Source organism: Leiobunum rupestre, chromosome 8 (assembly GCF_980474605.1).
Source record: "Leiobunum rupestre chromosome 8, qqLeiRupe1.1.hap1, whole genome shotgun sequence".
Classification (NCBI taxonomy): domain Eukaryota; kingdom Metazoa; phylum Arthropoda; class Arachnida; order Opiliones; family Sclerosomatidae; genus Leiobunum; species Leiobunum rupestre.
This window is the reverse complement of record NC_143391.1, coordinates 36,712,611-36,733,050: the sequence shown is the minus strand read 5'-3', so window position 1 is coordinate 36,733,050 and position 20,440 is coordinate 36,712,611. Positions and strand designations below refer to the sequence as shown.

Genomic DNA, 20,440 nt, shown 5'->3' with positions numbered 1-20,440 from the left:
TGACCATTAAGAGTACAAGCTTCTTCCTAAGTAAATATTCAAGGCAAATAAACTTAAGCTTCCAAGGTAGTGTTGAACCTATATCAATGTTTGAAAACTATTGCTTTTGTGTGATACAGTTGCAATGGTGAGCTATCTATATCTCGCATGTGATTTAGATCTACAATTTTTTAACTCTTATCTAGCTCTACATACAGGGTGTTTCAAAAGTTTATGGAAAATTTTTAAGGAGTTTTAGGGGGTGAGTTGAGAAGTATGCCTGTTTTTTCCCCATTTTCCTACGATAAGTTAAAAGAGCGCCAGAGAGCTTCAAAGTGTGGCGATCTTTTACCTCATCGTAGGAAAATGGGGAAAAAAACGCATACTTCTCAATTCACCCCCTAAAACTCCATAAAATTTTTGCATAACCTTTTGAAACACCCTGTATATAAAAAAAATTACCTGAAATGGCATTTAGTGGAAGCCTTTTAAGGGAAAATGTTCTCTGTAGGGAAATTTAGTTCATTACACCCTAATGTTTAAAAATTACAACATCTCTGTGTTATATATGTTTTATATTAAGTCAATTTTAATTATGTAACCTGGGGTAAAGGTCTCCAAGAGAGGGTACTGTATTCATCTTATTGACTTCAGAAACAACACTAGGGAAATGCTAAATCTGAAACAACCCTAGTGAAATGCTAAAATAGACTTTGAACAGGGGAACATATAGTAATGTATGATATAAATGCATGATATCACTGAAATAAATCAGACTAAAAATTTCAGAAGTTGGTTAGCTTGTGTCAAACCTGTTGACATTAGAATTTCAATATGGTACAGCGGGGCAACTTGGCCGCTGTCTTGAACACTTTCTCGCCAGGCTCCTCTCTCAAGGATTTTTTTTTAACCTTAACTAAGTTTTCCGTGTAAATTTTCAGTATCATTTTAAAAAGCAACTTGACTTATTGAAGATAAAAGAATATTGAAAAAAAAAAGAAACTATTATAGTTGTAAAATTTGGAAAGTCAAATTTCAATAGTTACTGCAAATCAATACGACAGTGGATGATTGGCTTTAAATTTACTTTTAAAAAGAAAGCATGTAAAATTTGAATAAGGTATGCTAAATACGTATTTACCTACTCTTTTTATTTTAGGATTCTGAGAGTGAAGCAGATGAGGAACAAAATGAAACAGAAAATAAAATTAACGATACTAAAGTACAAGTGGAATCTCTATCCTCTATTAAAGAATCAATGACTGAAGAAGATATGGTACTTTACCTTGCCTTTTATTTTGAAAATTCCATAATTGACATGAAATATTTCTGTTGAGTTAAAAAGAACCACCTATGGACTGCATTGCAAAGGATGATAAATTAGGGAATAAGTAGATTAGTCCATTATGAAATGGGATAAAAAAGCTAAACCATAAATTTAAAAACTTACAAATAGCTTGTACCGATAGGTCTTTGATCAAACAAAAATACGTGAAACTTGGAACAAATAGATCTTCGAAAAACTAAATTAAATTAAGTTAAATGTCCAAAAATTCCAACGGTAGACCGGTTTCGTACTATAATAGGTCCGTTTCAAGGGGTGGGGGGTGTGGTGGGGTATGGAAGTTTTAAATATTGTGATTGGCTTTTATTTTTTCTTGTATCTAGTAATAATAATTTAACTATCAAGTATAGATTGTTAGTAGACATGTTTTGTAATAACTTTAATTTTTTCAGGGTTAAATTTTATTCAGATAGGGGGTGACAGTGGCTGAAAGCCTCCCCTCCTTAAAACAATTATTTATATGTAATTCCAAAACAAATTCCGCAGTTCGAATAAATTCAAACGTGTGTTTCATATGTAACAACTCCGATAGAATTACGTTAATATACAATGCTAGTGTGCACGCCATTTTTTAAATTATCAATATCTGTAAGGCACGCTATAAATTTGGAGAAAAGACACTGTAGCCGCCTTACTAAAGAAGGTTGGGTGAGGGTATTGTGCCTTCGGGAGGCCTTAGAACGGACTACACAATTATGATCCTATTATGATAAGAGACTAATACGTTGTAATAAACTCTCCTGCAGCCACTGGGGGAAATACTATTAACTGACTAGTAGGCTAGCTGGGAGTTAACCACTCTTATACTAACTCGTTTTATACTTTGTATAGAAAAAATACTTATGTCATGTCCTGTGTAGCAATTGCCTTTAATCTTTCATCTGCAAAAAATATAATTTTAGTTTTACTTTCGTTTTTTTGAGCTGCTCCGGGGTACGTTCAGTAACAGTCAACGGAAAAACCCGATGGATTCCTCATCGGTGTTTTTTTTAAATGGTGTTGAGTTTATAGTAGTTTTACATCAGTAATGACGTCAGTCATCATAAAAACCAACTCTTGAAGCCGATGACTTCGGTGAGCAACCGATGGCCATCTTGACCTCAAAACCCGAAACGCGAAAAAGTGTACAGTAGGAAACCGATGTCAGCGATTACTAATCGGTGAGTCCGATGAGCGCTGCTGAACGTTCCCCATGTGTGTGAGTTATTTTGGTACTAAGCTTTATAACTACTTAATAAATTTAGTTTTTTATGAAATAGAGTTTTAAACCACCTTGAAAATACACATAAGATCTAACACTACTAACTACTGCTTCTACTGTTCTGCTTCTCTCTGCTCTGCCCTTATCTCCTTTTATACTAAGCCCACACTGGCGCCACCATTGTTGCCCTTGGAAGTTAGGCCTGATAAGATTAGGGCCTGGCCATTTGGCCTACTAACAATATGGCTACCACTGACCATGTTGGCTACATTCCCCCCACTTTGCAAGAGTGGATTTATTTTTACAGAAAAAAATAACACAAAATATTGAAAAAAGGACAAGAAAAATTGAAATGTCAAATTCGAGTTCCTTGTCCAAGAATGGGCACATCCTAGCTGGAGGCTCGCAGCTTGTTTTCTGCCACAACAACTCGAGATCCAAATCCTTCTGCAATGATATGAATCAAAAACCGCTGTCTTGTAGGAGAAACTGATACAAGTAGCAACTGACTCCTCCGCACTTGCTTGGAAGCAACTTCAGAAAAACTGGACATTTCAGACGCATGTTCATCATGATGCCTTTGTCTTGAAGCGAAATGACTGACTTGAGTCTGCTTGTCTTTGGGTTGGACAAATTAATTACCCGCCAGTACGGCGATATCGGTCAGCTCAGGATGACTCCAAACCGGACCGCTTGATACAGTCAGAGTTGATGAATTTTCGAAATTAATTCTGTCTGACATGATGACTCTCGACTGCTAATGATAACCTCTGTCTGTCATGATGACTACTGTCTGAAATCCAACAGAAGAAACCACAGACTGAGCTTGGCATGACACCTCGCAAGTATTGACCAAATTAGAGGAATAAGTGAGATCAAATGACTCTGCGGATAACATTTTGACATTGGTAGTTGATATATGACCACGCTGAAACGAAACTTGGGTCAAAAATGAATTAAATTTATCATATTCTTTTAGTAAACCAGATAGTAATACTGTCAGACTCTCGTATTTAGAGAACACTGCCATAGACAGACTAGGTCTGTGATGCATTTACCTCCTATAGGCATAAATCTCAGAATTTGAGCCACCATGCCTGTAATGCTTCACTCGTTTATTGCCAAATGGGCAGGCATAAGGGCCACCAGCACCGTATTGTTTCCGCTGCTGGCCAGCACATCTGTTGGTCGAACACCTCAAACAAATAACATTTTTCTTCGCTTTATTTAAAGCTGGGGGAACCACATTCTTAACTAACTCATTTCTATTTTGAATTAAATCATTAATTTCAGAAATCAACGATTCAAAATAAGTGGCACAGCTTACTGCAATGTTTAAAACTGCATACGTGATCTATTTAAGCCGCAAATATGTTAGAGAAAAATGGGAGGATTAACATATTACCCTATGGTTTATGTTCATATTATATTTGGTTTATGTCCTGCCTGGCAGTTCTGAAGTTTCGTCTGCTACTGAGGACACTGACATATTAAAAAAACCCTAAAAAAATTAATTATTAATTTAGAACTAAGACTCAAAAAACTAAACAAGTAGGGCAGTTACTAAAACACGACTAAATATACGACGAAGTAGATGCCAATCACGCCATTGCTTTGACACCTTTTAAGAAATTGTTGTGTGGATTGTCTTGTCAAAATAGTCATGAAAACGTTAGGTTTAATAAAAACTGGTTTAAATTATATTTACAATACAAACAAGGGCAATGTAAGCCACTTGTAAGAGACTAGTATAAGTTACAAACATTACAGAGCACGGCAAACATCGTTGGTGGTGGTAGTAGTCTGGCGAACATAATACCTCCTCTGCAGCGGTTTATATACCCGTAATTGGCGACTGTAGTGCTGCCCTGCGGCCGCAACGCGTAACAAAAATGTAAACAATCTATGCTCAGAAGTAAAGGAGCTGAGCGTTAGTATGACAAAGTGGCTCCATTAAGTTGGCCCCCCCTCTCTACAATTTTAAAAACTTTCATTTGCGATCGAATGCGACCTCGATGCGACCATATGCGAAACTAAAATAAAAAGATGCGACATAATTGTTAAGTTGGAATAATTAAAACAAAAGGGGGGGGCTAACTTAATGACAGCTCCCCCACTTTCAACTATCAACCCGGAAACACAACCAATAGAATACGACCTCAATGCGACGTTATGCGACACCCTTACTTTCGAATGCGACATCTTAGTTAACGCGATAATCGCTATCGTAACTTAACAATTATCTTGCATCTTTTCATTTTAGTTTCGCATATGGTCGCATCGAGGTCGCTTTCGATCGCAAATGAAAGTTTTTAAAATTGTAGAGAGGGGGGGCCAACTTAATGTGAGCTTTGCCATGCGTAGATGAGAAAAAAACTCGAAAAATTAATTACGTTTTTGAAATAATAATTGGCATATCATTAGTACTATTATTATTATTATTATTGAACGGGGTGGTTGAACCAAGCACTTCGACCTAAGGTCCATTGTGCATCCCCAGAGTCCTGACTCTAGAAGAGTTCTATTGCTGAGACAAAATCAAGGATTTGCATGGTCAAAATGTTGGAAACATCCTGCCTCCAACCGATGCATACCCAGATGCTCGAATCTCTGCGCGGTGTAATAGTCTCAGCTGCAGAGTACATGAAAGGTGGTTTCCTCCTCTTTATCGCTAACCCCTATGAGACTTAAGTGTCTGTTGAGTTGCCATAAATTAGCTATTAATATTCTATGCAAAAGTTAAGCCTGACGCGGACAAACCAATTTGGAAAAGCCATAGTGAAAGACACTTTAATTACCGTAAATAATCAAAATAGGGGAACTAGGAATTGGCACAGCTATCAAATGGAAAATTTTGGTTAAAATAAATGATCTCTAAAACGCCAAACAGCTTTAACAAGTTACACCTAAACTTGCCGCATATTGGAGACTACTGAGAACACCACCATAGAACTCAGATGAAATTTTGAAATATACCTTCTGAAGCAAGCCACCATGTTGCTATCTTTTACTGTTTACTGTTGCCACCAATTATGTAGCCACACCGAGGGGTCCGACACTCTTTCAAATTTCGTACACGCCAGTGATTTGAAAATTTCCAAATTTCAAATTTCTGATTAAATTTTAGAAAATCTTTTGAAATTTCTCAAATTTCTCAAATGTTTTTTGCAAATTTTACAATTTTTATCAATTCCGACAAATTTCTCAAATTTAATAAATCTTATGAAATTTGATGGTTTTCCCCAAATTGTTATGAAATCTTGCAAAAGTTTGTAAATTTGATTTGAAATCTTAGCAAATCTTGAGAAAATTCATAAATTTCTATGGGAAATTTAAGAAATCTTAAAAATTTACAAATTTACAAAAATCTCAGCGAAATTTTCTTCGCCGTCGCTAAGATATCCGACGCAATATCCGAGCTCGGCTTTATAGGGTGGGTCCGAGGGTGGGTAGATGGGGTCGGCCCTCGGATCTACCATAGGCTTTGCCGAGTGTTCGTTCACATACTATATATTTGTAAAACAAATGGGATTTCTACCATCAACTTCGAGCGCTCAACTTGTCTAACATTGTATAAATCGTAGTTCTACTTCACCCACCTATACATCAACCTTAAATTTTGCCCCGTTTTGGTTTTTGTCTCAGCTGTTCGCTCGTTTTTACACACAATCCTAAGGATTTGTGTATTAGTCTCACGTACAGTGTAGCCGATGCTGATTCCGCCGTGTTGCGCATATCTCTTCCACGGCTAGAGCTAGAAGAGTCAATGATATCTCGTTCAAGTGTACATCATACTTTCATAAATTTTTGAAATTGAAGCCCAAGAAGTTGGGCATTTGCCCAATTTACCGTTTTCGCTAGTTGGGCTTTGTGTGGTAGATATTTTCTTAAAAATTAAGTCCGGTAACGTTAAAAAAAATATTATTGGATAGGTTAGGATTCAGCGGAACTATCCCTTCGGTTTTATCAGTAAATATTAATGTTAAGTATAGTTTCGGGGTAATTTAATGGACCCCAATGTTCGGGGTTTTATATTTCCGCCTGAAAGTCGACATACAGTTCCTTAATTTAAGTCCAATTTGAATTTTTTTCCATGTAACCCAGAATTGCAATTACGTTGCTTAATTTTAATTTTAAGTAAGTTTTTTGGACAGCGTATACCTACCCCCTAAACTTCCAACATTGAAAATCTGCGTGGTTATAGCAAAGTTAATTTAAACTCTTACCCTAGATTCGAATACTGAGAGCTTTCCCATTGACAGTTTTGTTACGAAGCGTTTACCCTTTTCCGGCTCGTGACCTCAGAAAAATCTGGCTCCATCGGTTGCTGTAAGGCGCAAACCATGGAGCGAGTTCCGGGGGGAAGGGGGTAAACTAGGGTTGTTAATTTTCCGGAAAAATAAAATGCGGAAAAATTTCCAGAAAATTTTCCGAATTGCGGAAAAATTTCCGCAAATCGGAAAAATAAAAAAATGACTAATATCAGTAAACATACTACAAAACATTAATAGTGTTACATTTCAACCAGTTTAAACTAGTCTATAGGTTTAGTGTTACTTTTAGATTAGAAAAAATGAGGTGAAAATGCCGCTTTATTTAAATTTGCAAACAATATATTAGACAAATCATGTAATGAAAACGTTTTTAATATTTTTCGGAAAAATACAGAAAATTTTCCGGAAAAAAGGCCTCGGTAATTTTCCGGAAATTTTTCCGAGCGGGAAATTTTCCGCGGAAAATTTTTCGACTTACAACACTAGGGTAAACGCTATCGGTAACGTGCGAGAGAGTGATTTTGAATCTAGGGTACGAGTTTAAATTATCTTTGGTTATAGAGACTTTACGCGAATTTCCCTCTAGCGTTTTTCAAGGCCGTTCAGAGTGTGCCGCGCTTTCAACGTATGACCAGAAGTAACAATTCAGTATGGCACTGATCGACCTAGTTTTCGGCGTATGACCAGAAGTAATAAGTGTGACACTCAACGTAACAAATAAGTGTGATCAGAAGTAAAAAATAAGAGTGACACTGATCGAAGGAATCTTCGATGCTTTCAAAGTATGACTAGAAGTAACAAAAAATTGTGTATATACAATTATGTGTGACTGTGGATATATATTGGTTATGATACCGGCGTTGCAGGTTGCTGTGAATAGCTCAAACAAACTTAAAACATTAGAAGGATTGTGTGTATTCTGACCGTCGTACGTCTTGTTCAGTGGCGTCACCAGGATGATAATAATAATAATAATCAGCTAGGCTAATACCAAGGCACCACCTTAGGCCTAAGTCATCAAGTGACTTTTAAAGCCTTTAATTCAGGTGGCCGGGTTACAATGCGTAGGAGGGTGGTGGGCTGGTGGCAAGCCCTGCATGCCACGCGATTGAGCCAACAGCTCCCTATACTAACTTACCGTTCAAAACTGCTCGTGCTTAAGCCATAAGCACTGGTCAAGGGCGTCTCATTGAGTTATGTGGGGGAGGGGTGACTCCCTAAAAGGTTTGTAAAGTTGAAACATTGAGGGCGACTAGGAAAAATGAAATTTTTAATGCCCATTTTTAAGTTTGAAGAAACGTTTGCCAAGTTTAAAGGAAATAATTTAGAATTTTAAGAGGCGCTTTTCAGAAATTTTAGGTGGCGCTTCAGAAATTTTTCAAGTGGCGCAAGCGCCACCTAAAACACCCTAGCGACGCCACTGGTCTTGTTGTTTCTCGCTCGGTCGAGAATTAAAGATATTTCGTCGAATTTACAAATTAAAAAGTATTGTTAAACTCTTGTCTATCGAAAAAATACTACCTGAATATTACGGTAAAATCCGAGCTCTAAAATCCCGGACATGTTGGTAATATCGAAATGTTGATGTACTACTCTTTAGTTATAATAAACCGAGTTATACACACTTTTAGATTGATTAGTTAAGTAAATTCAATAAAATTGGCCTCTTCACATTTAAACGCAATTATTAACACACCTTTGGAAATTCAAAAGCTTATAGATATCCCTTAAAGAAATACTTTGGCTTCGTTGCTTTAAAATTATATAAATTTCAAATTTAAATAGCTAACTGTAGTAAGTTTCCTAAATACAATCAAAATTTGCGTTTCTCATAAAATTTTGGAATGGTCAACTTGATTTTTTTGAGCCACTTCGGCAGAGTGATCGTTGAATAAATTAAATTATACTTTTCAAAATTAATTTTGATTTCTCAAAACGATCGAAAACGGTTCTCAAAGTCTCTAGTGTGAAAAAGACTTGAATCCCGTTCACACTAGAGACTTTGACGAAATTGGTTTGAAACCTCTTGAATCGATATGAGAGAAATGTGAACCGAGCTTGAAAGAGCTACATTTTTCGAAAAACAGTCAAATTAATGAAATATTAAAATGGCGATCATGATCAAATCTAATGAAAATTTTAAAATCCCTATCAAATCTTATGAACATTTTCAAATCCGTATAAAATCTCGTTAAAATTTCCAAATCCCTATCAAATCTCATCCAAATTTTCAAATCCCTATCATATCTCATTGAAATTTGCAAATCACATATAAAATTTGGAAATTATGCAAATTTTGTAAATTTATGAAATTTCGGTCAAATCTTCAAATCTGGACGAAAAGATTTGAAGATTTTAGACAAGTGTCGGACCCCTCGAGCCACACTCAATGTAGCCCAGGACGCTTAAGATGTGACTACACAATGTTAAAAACCCAGGTCTGAGCTTCACCATAAGCTTTCAAATTGGTATTAAGTAGGGTTATATAAAATGTGACTACACTTATTTAGGAAGGCCTACCGAATCTTATGAATCTAAAACAAGACCAAGTCGAAATACGGTTATCAATAAATCATGCTGCGTATTTTTTAAAACCGACCTGATGAAACTGTTCCTGAAATGCATAGCAATTAAGATGAAAAATGACAACTTAATATCTAGACTAAGTTTCATCGTCTCCTCATAAGATCCCTTTGCGGCGGTAGCGTACAAAATTAAACTATCACCTACTGTGTTCTCAGAGAGAAGTGGAAAGAGCTGATCAAGATTCCTTGAATGCTAATTTGAATATTAATGCAATGCTACAAATCGCTACTGATGGAGCTATTATATACACCATATTGCTAGCCCTATCGTCCGGAGTCAAAATTTTAAACATGATGTACAGACTACATTTAAAAATACACAAGAAGAAAATGAAATCCCTGTTTCTGAAAATCCTAACTACAAACCACACCTGAAGAACTAGATAAATATAAGTATTCCAACCGTTCACTTCAGCAAACCCAAACGTAATGTAATGGAATTTTTAATATGCTAGATAAATCTAAAATAATTAATCTTTACATGGCATGTGAACAAGGGTATAACAAAATTCAAAACAGTCGCAAAACGTTCTTCATTGAGACAGTGAGCCACGTACTATCTCAAAAGCTTCCTCTTTACCCACCATGAAAAAGGGGATGACAACATTGCTGTACGTGTTATAACTATACTGTCCTCATTGGCATTAGAGATAAATATATTGCTTAAAAATTTTTATGTATCCAATAACTTTGTTTAAATAACATAATTAAAAATTTAAAGTCAACCAAGTTGCAATAATTAACCTGAATTTTTATGTACCAGCTCTTAATGTTTGGCTTTACTGCATATTAGTTAATACCAAGCATGTTTATAATTTATAGATGTTGAAGGTTCGTAGAATGTTAACTGAAATTCTGCTTGAAGTCACAAATGAAGAAGTTGATCAGGTGGCCAGGGAAGTTTACCAAAGAGCCAGGTCAAAAGGTAATCACCAAAATTTGTTTTCTTGGTATTTTTTATGAAAATTGAAATGTAGGGGAATGTTGTAATTGATTATAATGCCTCCAGTGGCATACTGTGTGGGTAGTGTAAATTTTTTTATGGTGTCTTTTCTAGAAATTTAAAACCTGTGTTGCAAAAGTAAGGTTTTTGAAGAGTTCTTGGTACTCTAAGTAGCCCCCCCCCCTCCCAGTTCATGATTCTCTCCTGGTGCACCTCTAAATACTTAGGCTTACAGAAATATGCAGTTACTCTTTTCAGCACTAAAATAATGGAGTTAAGAAAACAACTGTTTGCTTCTGTTTCGTCAAGGTTACATAGACGTATGACATGTCCTATTCTCTCAACGCTAATTTATTCACCAATAATACATGAAACCATTATGTGCTTATGGACTGTCAATCTATGGGTTGTCTAGTCAAAAAATGATCATGCCTAAGTCAGCCTTTTTGATTGAAAATGAAAATGCTTTCCAATGTAAAAATAACACTAAATTTGGTAAACTAATGATGCATTTCTTTAATCAGAATATAAATTTACTATTATATAAACACTCGCTTTCTCTTTAGAAATTTTTTCATTTGAGATCTAAATGCACTTCAGCCCTTTTTTATCACAACCATCCTATTTGGTAGCAATTCTTTCAATAAAATGAGTTTCTTGTTCCAAAGCTTCAAATTTTGTAATTAGGTTATTGTTACATATAATACTACTTCTAATTTTCTGTAGATTACTTACATGGTGATGTCTTGCAGTTACATTATTTATTTTTCAAAAAGAAAGTGTTCATAAATCCTAACTGGAAGTACTCTACTCAATATAATTTTCTACTGATATGTTACAATAATTGTTCTTTCCCAGTGCCCTAACCATTAGACGGTTTCTTGGTGACTCTACCATAAAGACAGTAGATATGTTTTCAGTCTACTTAGAAATTTAAGCAGTTAGTTATTTTAAAGGGTAATCACCAAGCTTTTCGTATTTTATTTTGAAACAAACCCCTATTTCGTTGTCAGTCTCATTTACTATAAAATAAGTGCCATTTTATTTTATTATAAACTCTGAAACATTCCTAAAGAATGCATAGATTTTGCAAAAAAAATCGCGAGAGGCGCATTTATACAAAATAAATTTGGTAAATATGGTTCTGGTTTTTTTACAGAGGGAAAGGCTATGGTAGATAGCGCATGCGCAGTCGTTCTTTTTATCTATAAGATAATTTACCCCCCTGCATGGTCATTTGCATTGCCCTTTAAATGTTTATCAAAGCTTCAGAGGTTTTGGTGCTGTGAAAAAACAATTTCATAAATTTGTTAAAACCGTGACTTTAAGCTTTAAGTTAAAAAAAACTATTAACCTTCAGAGTTTACATTAATCTAAAGTTTAGCTTTAATTATTTATCAAAGTAGTTTGTGGCCTCAACATTAAACTCTTTCTACTAGTTAAAGCTTGGCCTTTGAAATTTTTTTTATTAGTTTTAATCTCTAACAGGCGAGGTCTTAATATTTTGTGATACCTAGAATACATATTTGGGTATTATTATGGCAGTTTTTACCTTTTCCACCTTTCATTCAAATGCATTATTTTCCAGTATTAGAATAAAGTGTTTGAATGATACTTGTAACCTTTTTCAGCCTGGAACGCCCATAAAAAAACAAAAATCAAGCTAAATTAATATTTTCATAACGTTTATATTACATTACAATATAAATTTTTATTGTGTTATGCTATTTTCCTACATAATTTTTACTCCTATGTTCAAACAATAATTTTTTATTTATTCTTAGGGATAATGACTATTGAGATAATTTTTAGCGCATTACTCCCAATCCCACCTCTTCTGCTAAAAAATAAACTTTTCTCTATAAGAAAATCTAATCATAAGTGTCTCGTGGGTTCCCTAAAACTTAGTGTTCCTACGCGATTGAAGTCCATGATGGGGACATTTTCCTTACCCCCTCTTGTGCCAAGGGTGAAATTCAACAAAGATGCCCATATCATCTTAACATACTCAGTCTCCCTAAGTATAAATAAATACATTCTTTGTTAAATTCATAAGGACCCATTGAAAGTTTATTTAATAATTTCAGTTTAAATATATAAGCAACAATAAAGCAACTATTTAAATAGTATAAATATAAATAATACAAATACCTTAGATAGTAAATATTTCAATTTTGTTAAATTTAGTAAGACAAATGAATCCTGAGAATAATTTTATTTAAATTACCTGCATTCAAAGTCTTCATTAAGAAAACTACACAAATCAGATGCATACAGATGAGGGTATACTTAGAAAGTAAGAGTCGCTCTGCATGTTTGAGCTCAAATAAGCATGGAAAGAGAGATGCTCCATTTTTTTTATTAAATAAGAGAAAATTAGAGCTCCGTTTTCTTAACAATTTGAGAAAAAAAAAGAGGATCGCCTATTTTGTTGCTCAAATGTCCAAAAAAGAAAGATCAAATGAAGCTGGCTGGCATCTTTACCAAATATTCTCAAACCTGAGGAGAGGACCTAATGTTTAATTGTGTAGGACTTGTACAGCATCATTTAGATTTGAATAGAAAACCCTGCATTTTTGTTCTAAAGGTTTTCGTAGAGGTCTTGACACAGTACAGCATTATTATTCATTATGGTTCTTATTTGCTAATGCGCAATCATTGCATGGCTTTATAAATTGAAGATCCCCTAGTGCTGCATTTTCTATAAATATAAGAATTATCTTTAAACCATTTGTTAAATTATGTTATTGTACAGTGACAGTAATCTACGGATTCAAATTGTAGTTAGATATTTGAAGCCTAAATTGCTTTTAAAACTATAGGTGTATATTGTCACATTACCCACACACTACATTTATAACTGCTTTTACCAAGGGCACAATTTCCCTGCTAAGTCATAGGCAAAGCATAAGAAATGCGCTTAGTGTACTTACTAGATTGTTTAAAATTTGTTTTTTAATTAAGCCCTGCAGTTTCTAAGTAAAAAACTGAGTTTTGTAATCAAACAGAAGTAAATATTTTCTCAACATATTTACATACTGATAATGGTATTCATCAAACGATGAATAATTTTCTTTAATTTGTGCTGTATAAAGTTTTTCCATGCGTGCTTAATTTGGGATTCAAATGCAAATTGTTTTGACACTCTTGGAAACTCAAAAAAGTAAAAAAACTATTGGCATGGAAAAAAACGTAATCACAAGACCAATATTTAAAGGAAATACTAATAGCAAACCTATGTAGAAGCTTTTTCTTATGTAATTACAATAAGAAGCAGGTTGTAATTTATTTTATATTTTTTTGTAAAAAGTTTTTGATGATTTTTTAGTTGTGTAAAATAGTAAGAAATATTTCACTAAGCCTAAATGTAATCCAATATCATTTTAAAATTACCATGTTTTCATTGAAATATGAAACTGTAAACTCAACCACTCAATATCCTCTTGGGGCTCCAGGGTTCCAATTTGTGGTAAATTTTTCCTTTCGTTATTTATTTTCTGGACAATTCACTTATGGGCTGGGTTAATCGAATTAAAAATTTCCCATTTCTATGGTCTTTTTCTTAACCATGCTGCCTATGTAGTGGTTACCAAACGTTTTTGGTGTTTACTGATGATACAGAACTACAATTAAACCCACGTCGCTAATGGAGGCGAAAAATGTATTTTACAATGGGTTTTTCCCCATGTAATTTACCCAACAGTTTTAATCATGTTTCGCATTTTCTATCAAATGTAGTGTTTTCTCCATACAGTGGGGCATAAAGGTAAAAAAAGTCAACGGAGGAAGTGTTGGTTTCTAGTATGTTGCATTATTTGGTTCTTATTAACTTTATAATTCACATTAAAAGCTCCAGCACGCCAGCTGGCCTCTTCTACAGCTCTGGCATCTATTACTGGTGCTTTTGGTAAGATTTTGATGAATTTATAACAATATTTAACTATTCGGTGAGACTTGCATTACCAGTTCCTTGAATTTTAAATAAAAGAATCTTCTATAAAGTGTATGATGTACTAAAAAATAGTGCTATTATGAGCTTCTTCTTGAGAGCAATTAGTTAGTAAGTTTTTAAAAAGGTTTGTTGAATGTAAACATGCATTTTAAATCATAAAGAACATTGCACTTTTTCTATGGGAAATGGTTTTCGACAAATTTTTTCAAATTGAAATTTATTATTAAACATGTTCTAAGAAGCAAAATTGTCCATTACCATTTTCTCCTAAAAAATATTGACTATAATGCAATTTTTCCGTTGACTATAGAAGGCAGGGTACCGTATATGCTCATTTAACTGTGCAAATGCAGGTTTAACCTATGTCTAAAGAGTTTTTTGAAACGTGTCATTTATAACAATTTTAAGCATCAGTAAGATATAACCAGGAATTCATATCGGACCATTCAGCAAATTGTTTGTTAATAGAAAAATAAATCAAAACTTCACCCCAAATAAAGAAATGTGTTGTCTTTCTCTCTCTCTCTCTCTCTCTTGCTGGCAAAATTTTAACATGAATATTTTCACTCTTTCAGGAATAAGGGTTCTGAAATACTATTACCTTAAAGTGGTGGTTTAAGTAAATAACTAATTTCAACATTGCAAATAATTGGTGATACTATCAAATCGTTTCAAAAAGCCTCTTAGTTTGCTTCTATATCAAATATAACGAAATGCTACATTACATTACAATATATATAGGAGGTCTTTCTGGATATGGAAGTGGAGGGAGTAATAACGAATCTGAGAAGGATGAAAGCAGCAGCGATGATGAAAATTCTGATGATGAACTGGAGAGAATAATCATGGAGAAAAAGAATGCTTTTGTACTTAAAGAACTTGAGATTGAAGAAATGTTGAAAATGGAAGATAATGAGAAGAAAGAAAAAGGTAGTAATTACTTTCACCTTTTTTTTCTGTATTAAGTTGAATTTTTATTTAACAGCTGCAATAATTTCACATGAACATGGTTTATTAAATTCTAAAATAGATGAAAGAAAAGCTCATCAAAACCCAACACAAATACCTGAACTAAAACTCAATCAAGAACTCATAGCAGAAAAGTTAGCTCCCAATAGTTCCAGTACTGGTGATAGTGAAACTAGCTCAGATACTGAAGGCTCTGAAACATCTAAAAGTTCACCTAGTAATAAGTCAGGCAGGATTGTAGGTAGAAAGCAGAAAGAAAGATTAGCTGGGAAGAAGTTTGTGTCTAGAAGTAGAAGTGGTAGCCTCAATTCTAATGATAGCAAAACATCTCATAGAAATAAAGGGAATAATAGTCATAAAACTAATAGAGACAAAAAGGGGAAACAAAAAAGGAGTAGTAGTAGGCATAGAAGTAAAACTAGGAGCAGGAGCAGTTCTAGAAATAAAAGTAGGAGTGGGTCTAGAAGTAGGAGTAGATCAAGAAATAGAAGAAACAGAAGTAGGTCCCAAAATAGGAGAAGCAATATAAGATTGAGATATAGAAGTAGGAGTTGGTCTAAAAATAGGAAAAGTAGGAGCCAGTCGAGAAATAGGAAAAGTAGGAGTTGGTCTAGAAATAGGAAAAGTCGGAGTCATTCAAGAAATAGGAAAAGCCGTAGTCGGTCTAGAAATAGAAAAAGCAGTAGCTGGTCTACAAATAAAAGAAGCAGGAGCCGGTCTAGAAATAGAAGAAGCAGGAGCCGGACTAGAAGCAAACACTACAGAAGTAGAAGTAAAACCAAAAGCAGTAGAGAGTTTAAAAATAGAACTACGGTATTACGAAGTAGAAGTAGAAGTTATGGGAAAAGTAGTGGACAAAGTAATAAGAAAGAGGAAAAGTTCAGTTATGATTTTAGTAAGAGCAAATTAAAATCTAAGAGAAGTAGAAGCCCTAGTAAGAAACACAAACATATCCCAAGTGAAAGAAATCTAGATTCAAAGGGAAAGATTAGCAGTGATAACAAAAGTCATGGGCAAGATTCAAGTTCTCCAGTACGTTTAAAAAGCCAAGGAAAAAGTTTTAAATCACCAAGGAGAAATTCTGGTTCAAGTAGTTCCGACAGCCTACAGTCTGGTAAGAAGTCAAGTTGAACGACCGTACAAGCGTAGTTGAATTGGAAATAAGGTTGTATTAGTTGTTTAATTTCTCTTTTTAAATTATCATTGAAGCATGATCATATTAATATAAGAGCATGTTGCAGATAAACATCGCAATAGCTAATTAATAGCACAAATACTTAAACGCTTTGTTGCCATGGAAGTGATTAAACTGAAAACATGATATTGATATTTAAAGTTTTTAGTTTAACTAACACCATATTTCAAGCATTTGTGGTGCCACGATCTATATTAAAGCTATTTTATTTAAGAACAAATCTTTTAACTAATAGGTAGATTTCAATTATGCTGTAAAAATAAAGCTGGCCTGCTTGATTAAGAATATTTATGAATAGTTTTTCTTTTGGAAATTAAGGTAGATTTCAAATTCACCACACAAAATAAATATTGAGAATTATTTTATTAGGTTCAAGGTAATTCAGATAGTAATTTCTTAGAAATTATTATTTTTAAGGAAAGAGTGTGATAACTTTAAAATATTGATTGCAACAAAGTATGTGTCTGATATTTTTAAATGGAATAAATTACACTAGTACTTAAGATGACAGTACTATGAACAATAGGTGTTAAAGAGGCCCATTCATACAAGCCAACATTTTCCCCACAGGTACAGCTTAATGCTGTTATTCAAATGTTGCTAATGTTTTGTCTAGCACTGAACTACTGCATCAAAAATATTTTAGCAACATAAATAGTTTTGAAAAAAAATTCCCCTTTTTGCCCCCCAAAAAAAGTTAGTGGTCTCCGATTAATGAAAAATTGGCAAGCCGTGCCACTGCCAAATAACTTCAGTCAAATGCCACTGCCTATCCAATACAAATTGGCATTATGTTCTAAGCAATGGTTTTGACTTAAGTAAGTTCTCAAAACTTGTCCATAATTTGACTGTTAACTAATTAATAAAATTACCCCTACTCCAAAAAATTCCTCTGCTACTACTATGTCAATGTACAATAATAAAGGTGGGCCAGAATAATATTTCAATTTAGTTTCATTCAATAACAAGGATGTGTAAGGCAAATTATTTCATATAATTATTTGAAGCTAAGCCTTGGCCATAAAAATTTGTCAAAAACTTGGCATTTGTGTGGCCAAAGATAATATGGAACTCATACTCTAGATTAGAAAACAGAGCTTTCTAGTTATCGGTTAATGCATTTACCCATTTGAGGCATGAGACCTCTGAAAAATCAGTCTACATTACTACTGTAGTGCACTATCTATATTTGGTTCCCATGGTAACTATGGAACTAATTTTTTCAGAGTTTCAAATTTTGAATCTAGGGAACGAGGTCTATATTATCCTTGGTGTGACCAACATGTGAAATTGGATTTTAGATTCACACAGAGCAAATCAGCTTGACTCATGTTATCCAAGTTTTTGGTGAAAATGTTTGAGAGATATTTCACTATGGTGATAATTAGTACAACTTCAAAATAATACATGTTTAAAATATTGAACGTTAAATTTTAAATTTAAATGTGATTGGAATTATTTTATTCAAGAATAAAATGATAAAATTTTTAATGTTTTCAAGGTTGATATAATGTTGAAAACAAATATTTTACGCATAGTGCCAGCCTAAGAGCTTATATGAAATAAAACCTTGAGTAAGGAAGTTAATTGAGACTTATAGCTCAGGGAAGATCACCAATGTTCATATAAAAATTTACAACAGTAGTTTATAGAACACTATTTGAAAAGCCCACCTAAATAGACTGGCACACGATAAACCAAAATTTAAATAAATGGGTTTAATGGTCTATCTGGAAAATCTTATAGTCAGTTGCAGGCTAACAAAGACAAAATATATAGTACAGTCGGCGCAAGGATACCTCAGACCATTTCCGGCCAGTCGACCGCGCGTAATTTAAATTTGACCACTTTATGTCAATTTCAAATTTCGTGAGTTTCATCGTTTTTTCGCGCCATCTAGGAACCGAAATTGGAATCTATTTTTTAATTTCATGTTGTCATGAGTTTAATTACTGAATGCAGCTAAAGAAGGTTCGATATTTGAAGCTCCAAATATTTTAAATAGCCCAAGAGGTTACTATAAAAAGCATGATAAAGGTTTATTGTTAACAAGTAAAGAGAAAAATATAATTTTAAACGTCTATAGCTCATAAAGACAACGTTACCCCCAAGAAAGCGTGGTAACTATTTTAAAAGAAACTGCCGATTTAACTGGTAAGACGTAGAAATAAATTTACAAAATTAAATAATTATACATACTTTTTTAAATTTAAGAATGATAGGAATGCCTTATCTTTTAAATTTGCTCACCACCAAAATTATGAAATTAAAAAATAAAGATTCCAATTTCGGTCTCTAGATGGCGCTAAAAGACGACAAAAAGAGCTAAATTCGAATTTGACCGTAAAATGGCCAAATTCAAATTTCGCGCGGTGGAATAACCGGAAACGATCTGAGGCATCCTTGCGCCGATTGTACTATATATTTTGTCTTTCTTAGCCTGCAACTCACTATAGTTATGCCACTGATTTTACACATATTGAATTTTATTCTTTAAATTCTCAAACCATTCTTCAAAAAGAAAAATTACTGTTTTTGTGCTTAAAAATTAGGTCCTATAAATAACAATTACTTTGTTGCAATGATATTTGATTTTACACTTTGAAAATCATGTGAAAAATGGAATGTGATAAAAACTCTTCATAAATAGAGTTGTTATTTTTGAGTTTAACTTACCTTTTATTATATTATACTTTCAGATTAAAATGAAGAGCGCAATACGAAGACTATTTCTTGTATAAAGTTTTTAATTTTTGGACTAAGATTTCATCCATTGTGTTATATTACTATAAAGTAGGTGTAAAAATGGATCATTAAAAGTTTTTTTCCATTTACCAGTGTTTTGTATCAAAACTAACAGGTAAAATCTAAGAACAGTCGAGGTTGCCAACAATCCCCTGGTAAAATTTTGAGATAGTGCTGGTTATTTTAACGTAAAATAACCAGCACTATGTATATTTTCAGGAATCCATAATGCTGCTAGGATTTAGTTAAATCTGTAATGTAACTAGGACAAGCAAGCTGAAGGTCCTACAATAAATATTTAGTACTTTTTAAAAGAAATAAGGATAAGTGGTCTAAGAACTATTTAAGTTGGTTTTAAGTTTGTATTTGAGACAAATACCAACTAAAAACCTACTTAAAAACAACCTAAAACCAACTAAAAACTTCCTTAAAATGTTACTTAATAAAGACCACTTAAAGCCAACTTAAAACTTACTTAAAATGTTACTTAATAAAGACCACTAAAAACCAACTAAATACCAACTTAAAGAAAAAGGCATTTTCCCACCAACTTATTACCAACTTAACTAGTTTACTGAAATATGCTGACCACTTAAAACCAACTTAAATGTGAATACCAACTAAAAACCAACTTATTTTTTGGTAAGGGAAGTGAAATTACTCTTAATTTCCACCCCAAACATTACTGAGCCACAGAATGTAGTTGGTTAGGCATAGGTTGTTTGAATTTTTTTTGATCAATTGGCTCTATTGAAATAGTTAACTAAATGCATTTGGAAAGGTTTGAATTTTTTTAATGAAAAAAAGCTTAATTATAAGGCTTATTTGAAAAAGGAACAGTGCTTTTTTTTCAGAATTGACCTATGTTTTCTTAATAAAAATTTTAGAGCATTCAATATTAGTTAATGCTAAGTGTTGGTTGCACGAAATTTTAGCTTTGAACAATTAATGATTCATTAGAAAGAGCCAACATTTTATAGCAAGTATAGAAAATTTCATTAAAATCAGTTTAGCAGCCTTTGAATTATTATAAAAAGAATCCCTCCAATTCAGTTCCTTCTACTTTAGGAATAAAAATATAGTTTCGATTTGCTCGTGTTATGGAGGAGAAAATTTCTAGATTTTGGGCAGCGAAAAAGATCGGTTTTCAAAACCAAAATTAGTACACTTGGGCTTGGAAATTGGTTTTGACAAATCGACTTTTGGTGCAACCAACACATTAATTTTGGGGAAAATTTTAGTTGGCACTGTG

General features: G+C 33.6%; 1 protein-coding gene across 4 annotated transcripts in view; it reads left to right on the top strand.

The window, feature by feature from the left end:
• Positions 1-20,440, top strand: part of LOC149933321 (uncharacterized) — a 33,904-nt gene that overhangs the window by 6,461 nt on the left and 7,003 nt on the right. For 2 of the 4 annotated variants that reach the window (XR_016473046.1, XR_016473048.1), the window contains 6 exons: positions 1,139-1,255; positions 10,207-10,309; positions 14,178-14,234; positions 15,021-15,209; positions 15,265-16,413; positions 19,143-19,236. Coding sequence is in view for 1 of the 4 variants with exons in the window: in XM_090156743.1 (XP_090012869.1) it covers positions 1,139-1,255; positions 10,207-10,309; positions 14,178-14,234; positions 15,021-15,209; positions 15,265-16,379 (1,581 nt within the window). In the remaining 3 variants the exon portion in view is untranslated. Of the gene's footprint in view, positions 1-1,138; positions 1,256-10,206; positions 10,310-14,177; positions 14,235-15,020; positions 15,210-15,264; positions 16,414-19,142; positions 19,249-20,440 lie in introns of those variants that run through there. The other 2 variants (XM_090156743.1, XR_016473049.1) reach the window with 2 other exon arrangements.